The 12,418-nt window shown below is 43.9% G+C and overlaps 1 protein-coding gene across 2 annotated transcripts in view; it reads left to right on the forward strand.

Annotated features, from left to right (window-relative positions):
• Positions 1 to 12,418, forward strand: part of sp3 (phosphatidylinositide phosphatase spermathreecae) — a 270,294-nt gene that overhangs the window by 24,832 nt on the left and 233,044 nt on the right. For both annotated transcript variants that reach the window (XM_050192990.3, XM_055061254.1), the window contains exon 4: positions 4,149 to 4,277. In XM_050192990.3, coding sequence (XP_050048947.1) covers positions 4,149 to 4,277 — 129 coding nt within the window. The remainder of the gene's footprint in view (positions 1 to 4,148; positions 4,278 to 12,418) is intronic.

A 12,418-nucleotide genomic window follows, 5' to 3' on the forward strand; every position in this document is an offset into this window, starting at 1 on the left:
CTCATATGGGAGGTTGTGGCCAAGTACTGCACCAGGGTGGCCAATCCTGCTCTCGTGAGGGAGTGCGTTACCGGTTCTGGTCACCTGGATCAGGCCGCACTCCAGGCCTGTTAGGGCAATTTTATCAACACGCTGATGTTTTTTTTTTAAATCCGTTGGAAAATTGCGCGGCACTGGGATTTGAACCACGGTCCTGTTGCGCGCGAGGCGGATGCTGTACCTCTACGCCACCGCTGTACCACCTGTTGGGTCACCACTAAGCACCTGTATGGGCACCATGGAGCGTTTGCTTGCCAAGGCTGGCTGCGTGATGTAATGCTCTCTCCTAACTTTTTCCTTCCTCCATGGCCACCGAAGCAGCGGAGTTGCCGAGACCGGAGTGGGCCTCCATCGCTGCTTCCCTCTACGTGCTCATGTGCTTTTTCCTTCGTCTGCTGACTTATCGGTGCTGTGTTTATGTTCTTCATTCTGCATTCTTAATGCGAGTCATGTCTTATCAAGATAATAAAGTCGTTGCCACTTACCATCATAATCATGTTGGTGAGCTCCCCTCTATTGTGGCGTCACTGCATTCAAAAGACAAGGAGAATGAGATAGTGGGTGTTTTCTTTGCATCCTTGTATTCAGGCCTGTCTTGTCGTGCAGAATCAGATATGGTGCACTATCTCCAACAACCTTTCCATCGGACATCTCAGTTTATACTTATTATTGTAAAATAGCAAGCACGAATGAGACCAAACCAAGCCAACCAAAACAAGCACGAGTGAGAGCTGACATGAGCAGATGATAGTGCGGGACAAGCGGTCCGCCTGAACCAGACGCAAGTACGAATAGAGCGATCGGGCAGCTCCACATGACCCCAGTTTCCTGCGCGTACGTCACTGTAGGGGCTGCTCTCATTGGTCTCCTCCGCTCGTGGCTCATTTGCGGCCACAGCGAGCTGTGAAAAATCGGCCCAGGACCGATCCCCGCTGCGGCACGTGTTTTGCTGCTAGTGTGGCTGGTGCTTTGTGCCGCGATGTAGAAATGGCAGCCTTGTAATTTGAGAGAGGGTGAAATGTTCGGCCCATCTTTTTATTCCCGTGCATGGCATTGAGGGGTCTGTCCTAAATTTTTCCTTTATGGCGGAGTCGGAGCAATGCTGGTCGGATTTAGCGCCCTGCTGTGTTGTTGGGGCGTGGTACGTTTGACTTAACCGTCACAAATGCTTGCGGGTTCGAATTACCGGGCGTTTTCGCCCATTGGAATACACATATCTTTGGTGGGACCACAGCGTCAGTTTGAATAAATCGGAAGCTTTGATTAAGTGTGTTCGAATTAATGAGATTTGGCTGTACTATGTTTACCTTATGGAGGTTAGTGAAAGTCAACACCTCTTGATTAATGTTGTTTTCATTTGCTGCTAAAATGGACAGTGTTTCTTAGTGGCAATGAAATTTCTCTGTTTAGGTGCTTTACACATTCTGTTTTAGCGACATTTGAATTTTTCTCAGCAGTGCAAACTCTGAGGCACTTCAACGTATTGTGTCCTTTGTAAATTCAACTATGTTCATGTTGAAAGACGCATTTCAATAAGCTAAATAATCTAATAACTATAATCTAAGGATTGACTATCAATGATTATTGAGCAGCATCTTTACTTAAATGGCGATGCCACAGACTGGCATGTGGTAAGTTGTTACGCATACATAGCCTTATCATGCAATACGTAACCTCTGAAAAGAAATATTGGCTGTTCCTATCCAAAAAATCATTTTTTGGTAGCTTTTCTTACATTCCTGTGCCAGATATTTTGCCTTACTCTACCAAATGTATGGTGACCTTCGGCATGACAAATGTTGGCGGCTAACAAACTGGTGTTATTGTGACACAACTGCACGATCTACGACATTCTGCAGTATGAGGAAGCTTAACTCTGGAGTTAATATCTAAATAATTGAGAACGGAGGAATTGTTTTTCTTGGCAACTGCTGCACCTATTTCGATGAAGCGTGCTGCATTTAGAAGAAAAATTTCAAACCTAACGACTTTACAAAATGGATTTCAAAAATGAAAATTGTTCGAATTACAAAATCGAAGAAAATGGAAGTAAGAAGTTTTCAACTCTGTAACTCGGTCATAAATAATGATATCTCACTTCTCTGTACAGCACCCTATAATACATCTAAAGCAGATAAAAATTATGTGATGAGGTTCTTTCAAATAATTAGTCGTTGCTGAAGCACAGCCTTAGCGCATAAAATGATGAAGTTGTTTGTTATCACACCACAAGCCATTCATTAAAGAAAATCCAGCACAAAGATAAAAAGAAACTGTACAAACTAATCAAATGCACAAAAAAGAATTAAGTCTGCAAACAAAGCGTCAAAGACGGAAGGGTCCTACACTTCCATGGTCTGCAATGGAGCTGCGAGATGAACTAGAGATGGCGATAGAGGCAGTGCTAGAAGCTCTAGGAGGTGCTGAAGACAGGCACTGTTGAAGAAAAATCCTGGTCACCCTCAAACAACCGGTATCCAGTGATGCAGTAGTAAGTCCGGTTGCGACATGGGGAACATAGGCACGTGGCCCTGACATGGTAGAGGTCTCGACGCCAGACACCAAGGCTTCACCTCTGCTCCTGGTGCATAAGCTTCATTTCTCCCATGTTGATTGGCACCTTCCTGGGTGTGATCAGGAGAGCACGGTGACCATGCTTCTGGAAGGTCGCCCTGGTCCAGTAGAAGGCACAAAGCACGGGCCTGATGCCCGACAACTTCACTCCTGCACCTGGAGCACTGGCAAACTCCTTCCTCCATGCAGGCATGTTGTTCCACATCTCCCCGGTTTCTTTCTCTTCTTTTCTCTCTGCTGGCTGTTGCTGCTCGGATTATTTCTTCGGCACGCTCGTGCAACAGCTGCAGTGTCTCGTCGTCGTTTTCGCATGGCTGACCCACTCCGATCACGCCACTCGCGCACTTGACACATCACAGATGTATTATTTAGCACTAATTTTTGAGAACTTTTGCAGAACCCTCGCAAACATAATAACAAATTCACGTAAGCTGGAAATGAATATATGAAATTTGTCTACATTAGTTGCTCAAACAGATGCAGTTTATGGAAGTGCGATATCTGTTTTTGGGGCAAGTTTATGTGTTTGTAAACTGCATGCTTCAAATTTTTTATTTTTAACAAATTTTTGTTTAACTTTCCAGGCTATAAATCAAACTGTTGCTTTCTGGAGTCTTTAACTTAGACCCACTAGAATTTAATTTCTTCTCTTAAATGCAACAAATTTTATTCAAATTGGTCCAGCAGTTCAGTCATTAAAGCATTTCTGCGGTTTACATGTATTTGGAAAGGGAAATCCCCAGCTAAAGCTTCCTCTTATGCCTGCAGCTTGCAGTATGCCTATTTTTTTTATAGTGGTAACTAAGACATAGCAAGGGCTAAGAGAGCCTGCATGTGAAATAATAGTAAAAATGGCATTTACTTCAAAGTGTGTCTCCACTATTTATGTGCACCACATATTTTTTGGTGACATTAGATATGTATGTAGCATGATACATTGGCATTTTTTCTTCTTGTGGATGCTACTATAGTGCGCAGGCAGCACACAAATGGTTTAAACAGACCTTTTGCAGCACACAGTGACTGTCTATGCTCCCGGAAGGCCCCAACTGAAATGTTCCAAAATCTGCCACAGGTGGTGCTGGCTGTAATGGAGCAGTAGAGCCACCATACCAGCACATGAGGTCTATAGGAAAACAAAGAAAAGAAAGAAATGGCAACATGATGCATCTTTCGTCTGTTTATTATCTGTGGGCTTATTACATGATTGTGTAATCATTACTGACTACTTTTGAGTTGTTGATTGAGACAGTATGCTTTATAGATATGCTTTTATCTCGTCAATTTGAAGAGCATTGGAGCACACAAATCTCCCAATAGTCTTCATGGTGAAAGAATGCATAGACAGGTTTTGTCATCACTTGTCCAGTTCCTCTTTGTCCAGATTGTGATTTGAAACTTGCATAACATATAATTATGCTTTCTTTCAAAGTGGACACATAAAAACAGTAAGAGGTGAAACAAACTTTTAATGTGAAGGCTTATTTAGTGAATAGTAGAGCAGATGCACTGACTGCTAGCACTCATCTTGACAGCCATGCAGCAAGCACCCATCAAGCTGGAGAAGACCTGAACGAAGCCCTGCATCAGAGCTACAGCAGCGAGCTTTTCAGAAAACCTGGCAAACCATCAAAACTGCCACAGGTCAAGTCAAGCCACGCAAGGTTTGCATGATGTCTATCACCTTACTAATATTAAGCTGTTGCCAAGTGACACTTGTGTCACTGGGGATACTGTAGACCTTTGAATGACGTGCACAGTCTAATAGATTACGTATCATGTTTTTAGCTCGTGCCCTGTAAACGATTTATGGTACTATTTGTAGAGTCAGTGATGAAAGCTCTGTGGTGCTTGAATTTCTACTGCAGAGTATCATGTGCACATACTTACTGCGCATTGTGCACAAATGTTCATGTTACTTACATTCTGACCTCTGTAGTCTTGCAGGCAGGCAGATGTCCTTTTGATTTCTATTAAGGTCATTAATTCCATGCCAACTGTCCTGACGTTGGCACTCGAACCATCTCCGATTTCTTTTTTTTTTTTATTTTAGGCGCTTTAGTAAAACAGACATTTCATGAAATATCTTTTTCGAAAAAAGGTTTTCACTAGCTCAAGCACCACTGGAACCTTCTCGTAAGGTAGGAAGGTACGTGTCATAAGTCTTTGCTAGAAATCATGTTCCTCCATTAAACCCTTATAAACGATTGTAAACGAGTGTGACTACAGGAGACAAACCAAAAAAAAAAAAATTTTGTTTTTCTTGCTGAGTTTTTCAATTGAGTTCAGAGTTTATATCTAAATGTCTTCTACCTACACTGAATGATAAGCGGCCAGCGTGATTTCTTGCATTAGAGCAGTGACGGAGGACGAGGAAGAATAAGTTTAGCGTGTGACGCATTGTTATGCAAGCAGGATCAGAGGAGAAAGACTAACTCAAAATCCTTGACTGCAGTGGTATTGCACAGGTAGCATAGAGCAAACACAATTTACACCACCATTTCACATCTGACGAAAACTGTCTGTACAAGTTCCACACAAAGCCATGGAAGGCTTAGGGTGAAGCTTGCTTTCCGTATTTTGCCTGGTGTTGCCCACAGGAAATAAACCTATTGCTGAGGCGCTGAGGCACAGAGTGAGGCACACAAAGATACATGTGTGCCTCACTCTGTCCTTGTCATCCAAGCACACCCCAGCACAGTTATACAAGGCTGTGCTGATTCATAAAATGTGGTAACAGGACTGACAACCAATTTTTAAGGACCCATTCTTTTATGGCACAATAAAGAGCTCATTCTTGGAAGTGTTTCTACCTGTAGTGGTTAATTCCAAAAGCATATGGAAACTTTGTAAGCAGAATTTTTTTGGTCTGAGCAGTCTCTAAAAAATGTTGTACTTTTGCCCGAAAGGCGAAGCATCGCTTGCAATAGCAAATTAGAAGACAGCTATGTCAAGTAGGAAGAGTAGCTTTATCAGCCTAAACTTGTAAAGATTCTCTTACTAACTAAATTAAGAAGCATGGTGTCATGCACACACAAGAAAACATCTCACTCGATGGTCGTGGAAACTCGCTGCCAAAACGCTGTAGTGAGAAAGCACAGCAGCGGCAGCAAGCAAATTGACCTTCGTGCTGCCTCTCACTTCAATGCGAATTAAGTGGCGAAAACACAGTGCACACAAGGCTATCAGCAGTCAACACACTCTGCCCACATTGCAGATCACTTTCAAGACAGGGCCTGCAAGGCCGTGTCATATGCAGCAATCGCAGGAGTAGAACCCCCTCCCCCTCCCCTCGGCACCTTGCGCGTGACGAAAGACAGACGACGCACTTCCTCCCCACTTTCCTCCCTTGTGTGCGCGAGATTGAGCCACCATTGTCTGCTCACCCTTGCATGCTTTCACTCGCACATACAGCATACGACATGCGGCAATGATGCTATCACACTTGGACTTTATATGGAACATCATGTTGACGACAGAATGTGCCTGGAGTGTCCATATTATTGCTATCGCAATAAAATAGGAGTCACTGATGCCAGAATAACACTGAAAAGTGAGAGTGATGCCAATAGCCCGCCTTGCAAATTGGATAAGTGGAACAATGGGCAGCTTTCACAGGTGTGACTGCAACTTTTGTTTGCAACATCCGCATTTTGACCTTTGACATTTTGACACACACACACACACACACACACACACACACACACACACACACACACACACACACACACACACACACACACACACACACACACACACACACACACACACACACACACACACACACACACACACACACACACACACACACACACACACACACACACACACACACACACACACACACACACACACACACACACACACACACACACACACACACACACACACACACACACACACACACACACACACACACACACACACACACACACACACACACACACACACACACACACACACACACACACACACACACACACACACACACACACACACACACACACACACACACACACACACACACACACACACACACACACACACACACACACACACACACACACACACACACACACACACACACACACACACACACACACACACACACACACACACACACACACACACACACACACACACACACACACACACACACACACACACACACACACACACACACACACACACACACACACACACACACACACACACACACACACACACACACACACACACACACACACACACACACACACACACACACACACACACACACACACACACACACACACACACACACACACACACACACACACACACACACACACACACACACACACACACACACACACACACACACACACACACACACACACACAGAGAGAGAGAGAGAGAGAGAGAGAGAGAGAGAGAGAGAGAGAGAGAGACAGACAGACAGACAGACAGACAGACAGACAGACAGACAGACAGACAGAGAGAGAGAGAGAGAATTCCCATCATCGAACCACTGGGTAGATATCTTCACATTCTAATTGAACATGTTTCATCGTTTCCCTAGCTTTACTGCAGCAAGCACATGCTTCTTCTTCCTTGTATCTCACTTTATAAGGGCGTGTTCTGAGACATCCTGATCTTGCTTCGAAAGGTAATGAACTTCCCTTTGAGTTATAAATTGCTTCTTTCCTGATTTTGTTTTTTCCTCTTCAGTAGTTGCTCATAGCAGGTTTCTTCTCCACTGCCGCCACCCATGAGATTGCCTCAGCCTCTCTGACTTTGCTTTTAATGTTCTTTGTTGCCATGTTGCTTACTGTGCCAGCCGCATAATTTCTGGTAAGCTTTGTAGTTCTTTTTCTCCACTGTGAGTCAATGCTTTTCCTGTACATCACTGCTAGCTGATGCTAGGTAAAGTCCCGTGATAATTTGAAAGTGCCGCCACTCAGAAAACTCTGTCGACGGTGCATGACCTCCTTGCCTCCTCACTGCCCCTTGCACGTCACCTCTGCAGGAACCAGTTTTGCGCCTGTTTTTCTGCACGACGATTGGTCTCCTGGCCATTGCCGTTGGAAACACGTGGATCTTGTGTTTTGCTTGTCTTTTTCTCTTTCGTTGGTGCCATTTTTCTACTTAGCTCGACTGGCTTGGTGCAACGAACATTGCACGCTATGCTTCCTGCAGTGTTGTGCTAGCGCTATGCTGTGCTGCAGTGCATATAACTGCAGCAAGAAGCCGGAAGATGGTTATTCAGCATTTATGATACCACAAGGAAAGCGTGACGGCTTGTGCGAGAAGCAGTGGCTGTACAACATTGGCTGAAAGAACTTTGTTCAGATAAAGAACAGTGTTGTTTGCGAGGTAAGGCGCCTTTCTTATAGCTTGTATGAAAGCATTCGCTAATGCTTCATTTTGTTTATATTCTTCCAGCCTGCTCATCACCGTTTTTGCTGTGACAATTTATATGTTGCAGAAAAAATGGGGTTCTCCTCAGTATGCTGAATATTCTGCTGGGATTCATCACTTCGCACGTCGTCAACTGTTATTTAGTCGGAAATGTAGCACTACAGGTTATGCTTTCCGCTGTGAACAGTTATGTGCAAAGATACAGCCTCTCGATTGCCCTTTCCGTGATTGTGAGAATCCGTTGCTTGTTTTACTGAAAATCGAAATAGCAGCTTGTAGAGGAGCTTTCTTTCCAGCTTACTTTGATGTGTATGTCAATCACTTAGATACAATGAATGCAGGCCCTGAAAAAATTAATACATAACAAGTATACCTGTTGCACTGCAGGTGATGGGCGCTGGCTAGTTTAGATGCATTTTTAATGCGTAAGCATTCTTTGGCGAGTACCCCAGCCCCATCACACTCTGCACATTTTGTCTCTGCAAAAAATGCATGATTTGCAAACTTAAAGAATTTAATTGTTATAATAGGTGCAAATGTAGATGATTGGTTGCTTTATAAGCAGTAAGGAATAATTTAAGACTCACCCAAAAATAAATAAAAAGAGAATACCCATAGAGATACATAGGGCTCCTTAGAAAATGCATGGTGACGCTTATAGTGGGGGCGGGCTAACTGCAATTTGGGGGTAGCCCAACTTGAAATTTGTGGTAGTGTCAACTTGAAATTTAGGGTCAACCAACTTGCAATTTGGAGGGTGGGCCAACTTAAATTTGGGGGTGGCCAACTTAAACTTGAGGATAAGCCAAATTGAAATTGGGGGGGGGGGGGGGGGGGGGGTGAGCCAACTTGAAGTTTGGGGGTGGAACAACTTAAAATTGGGGTTGGGCCAACTTAAATTTGGGGGGCCAACTGTGGTTGGCCTACTTAAATTTGTGGGTTGGCCAACTTAAATTTGGGGATAAGCCTAGCTGAAATCCGTGGGTGGGCCTATTTAAATTTGTGGGTTGGCCAACTTGAAATTTGGACGTGGGCTAACTGAAATCTGGGAGTGGGCCATTTTGAAGTCTTGAAGCTTGGATGTGGTACAACTTGAATTTTGATGTGAGCCAACTTGAAATTTGGGGCTGGGCCATCTTGAAATTTCGGGCTGGACCAACTGAAGTTTGGGGGTGGGCCAACTTGAAATTCGGGGTGGGTCAAGTTGAAATTTCGGGGTGGGACAAGTTGAAAATTCGGGGTGGGCCAAGTGAAATTTGGGGTATGCTTACGTATACATGTACTTAGATAACTCCAGTTAAATTTCTGCATTATTTTTCAGTTCTTGAATTTGCTTTGACTTTCGCTGCCACACTCGCAGGAGTAGGTGACAATTATTATTTGGTTTTCTCACGGATACAGGCAGTGTGCGGGTGGTGTTCCCGTGACTGCGCACGTTTGCTCACACTGAAATTGTGCAAGCGTCCTATCCAATTTAGAGACCAAAGCGCAAAAGCTACTTTCACATTGAGAAGACAAACACACGGACGGATGATGCACTCGTGACTAATTCATTATATGAAGGCACGCTGAATATAATACCTGCAGTGCACATGCATGCACAGGCAAGAAGAAAAAAAGTGAAACATGGAGGGATGTGCCACAAGCAGTATTAGATCAGATACACAAAGTAAAGCCTTAAAGCATCTTTTACATCAGTATGCCCCATTCATACGGCTTTAAGAAACCAACCTCCTCATAAACATTACCTTTAGCCTTCTCGACGCTGTTATCACCATATTTCAAAATATTCTACTGGGGCTCGCAAGTGGCCTATAATCATGCACCTCCATTGAATACTCCGCCTCCATTAAATTATGGTGCGCAAGGAGAATCGAGGAGAAAAGCGCCGCGGGGAGGAGAGTGTCGCTACTTTCAAATTATGAAGGGGCTTTAGTTCTAGCTGAGGAGCCTGTATACGCAGCCTGAAGTCCCATATGTAGGCTCTCTAGTGCTAGCTAAGGTCCCTAGATAAAATAAGTTAAAAAATTGTTTTATCTATAGTCAGGTACAAGTTAAGTCTGCAGTGAAGCCCCACCCGCGCCCTCATAACCGCCAGCCACTGTTCCTCCGCGAGGCTGCAAATAGGTCTTACTTCAAACTTTCCCTGTTACCTAAATTAGGTGGTAACCACAAAAATACATTCATAATTGCATAGTTTTATACATTTTCACCCATCTATTATAGTGGTACAGTGAAAGCCTAATTATTTATTGAACTGAAAAAAAAAAAAAACACTTGCAACGCAAAAATCCGGCTTGCACCACACATCTTCACAAGAAGCAAAAGCCACAATTTGTCACAGTTTTGTACAACATTGCAAATACTGCTGTGTTTTAAAATAAGCCGTTTTGAGACGTAGTTCAGCTCGGTCGTCGATGGGCTGCCACCACGAAGCATCATTGTCATGGAAAATGTGTCCTACCAGTCCAGGCGCATGGAGAATATCCCGTCGCTGTCATGGTGGAAGGCAGAGGTCCAAAACTGGGTGGCCTTAAGGGCAATTCTGTGCCATGCTGCCATGACCAAGAAGCAGCTGCTTTAGACTGTAGCCACCATCAAGGCTAATAATTGTTATTATCATTTACTGTGTTATAAAAAAAAATATGGTCTGCACAAAACAAATTGAGGCTTAGACATACTCCAGGGGCCCTGTAACATAAAACTATTCCAATATGTTTTTATTCCAATCTCCTGACGTCAAATTTGCGTAACCGCAAAGGCAAGCATCGGACGGCAACCTGCAGGGTTGTCTGAACAGACCAATCAAACACTCTCCTCGTTCATAGGAGGTCACTTTTGTTTGCTTGAAAAACAAATAACATGGCTTAGACTGAGCGGCTTGTCTTATGTAATTGGCTGACAAGAGGCGAGGAGCACGCTCATTTCATCATCATTTATTTACCCTTAAAGGCCCTTGGGTTAGGGCATTACATAAGGGGGGGGGGGGGAACAGTCGTTACATATACAATGGTCGGTAACAACAAAAAAGCAATACAAAGTGCAGGGTTCATGTTCAACATTAACATCATCAGAAGCATCAACACTAAGATAGATACAGCGGCTCAAGAACAACTTGGAAACAAAACAAAACACGCATACACATTCAAAAACACGGCAAAATAACTCAGCCCTTGAAATGTGCTGTTAATAAGTGCCTGAATTTATTAGGTTCTATTTCAGTAACTATGGAATCGGGTAAGTCATTCCACAATGTAATGGAGCTAGGTAAAAAAGATTTATTAAATGAGTTTGTGGAGCCATGTATGCGCTGCAAACTTAAAGAGTTGAAAAGACGGCGTGAGGTGCGAAGCGGCGGGTGTAATACAGAATTTCTTAGCTGTGGGAAGGTATAGTACAATTTGTGAAATATGCAAAGCTGTGAAATTTTACGCCGAAGTGCCAGGGGTTGAAGATAAAGGCATGCCTTGATAAGAGTTATACTGTGTCGTCTGTCATACTGCGATGTGATAAAACAGGCCGTGCGATTTTGGATGGCTTCAAGCTGATCGATTAGATAGTTCTGATGGGGATTCCAGATCGCCGAGGCATATTCGAGTTTCGAACGGATGAATGTTACGTAGGCGAGTTGACGGACAGAACGGGGTGAAAAAGCGAGGGATCGTCTGATAAACCCAAGCGAGAGTGATTTGGAGAGGGATTTGATGGGGCTGAGCCACTACACTTAAAATCGATAACTGGTTGAAGAGGGTGGTGCCGGCATCTGCGATTGGCCCGCTTTCCCTCACTTAGCTTGTGGTGACTGGTCAAAAATCGTGGCGGCATGCAACGGAAGCTTAAGAATGATGCTAGAACGGATCCTCAGCAAAGAAGAGTTGGTAGAACGAGGTCCTAATTCTGCCAAAATTGCTCAAAAACGTTGCACGACCATGCAAGAAGTTTTATTATACGCAAATAAACCCATACTCTCCGGCAGGTGTGAGTAGCCAGTGCCTGACCGATCGGTGGCAGCCATCTTTTATTCCTTTGGGAACGAAGGCTGCCTGCCGCTATTCAGAAGAAAATCGAGTTTTGTTCGGCATATTAATGCATCTTTAACGCGTACACGTCACTTTGACGGGGTGAGTTTTCGTGGTTTTATGACGTCGCGTGACCGGCAGGTGAAGTGGGTGCAGCTTGAAAACTTTTGACCAATAGCTGAGGGATAATGGCAAAAAGGTGTCGAATCAGAAATAACTATTTTTCAGTCCAGTAATGCATAATCAGTGTGTACACATCATATCAGATGGGGAGATATCGCGGTTTCCATGACGTCTCGTGACAGACAGGTGAAGTGGGGGTGGTTCAAAAAAGTTTTTGACCAATAGCAGAGGGCTGATCGCAGAATTGGAATAGCTTTACATTA

This window comes from Dermacentor andersoni, chromosome 1 (assembly GCF_023375885.2).
Source record: "Dermacentor andersoni chromosome 1, qqDerAnde1_hic_scaffold, whole genome shotgun sequence".
In the NCBI taxonomy this organism is placed as follows: Eukaryota; Metazoa; Arthropoda; class Arachnida; order Ixodida; family Ixodidae; genus Dermacentor; species Dermacentor andersoni.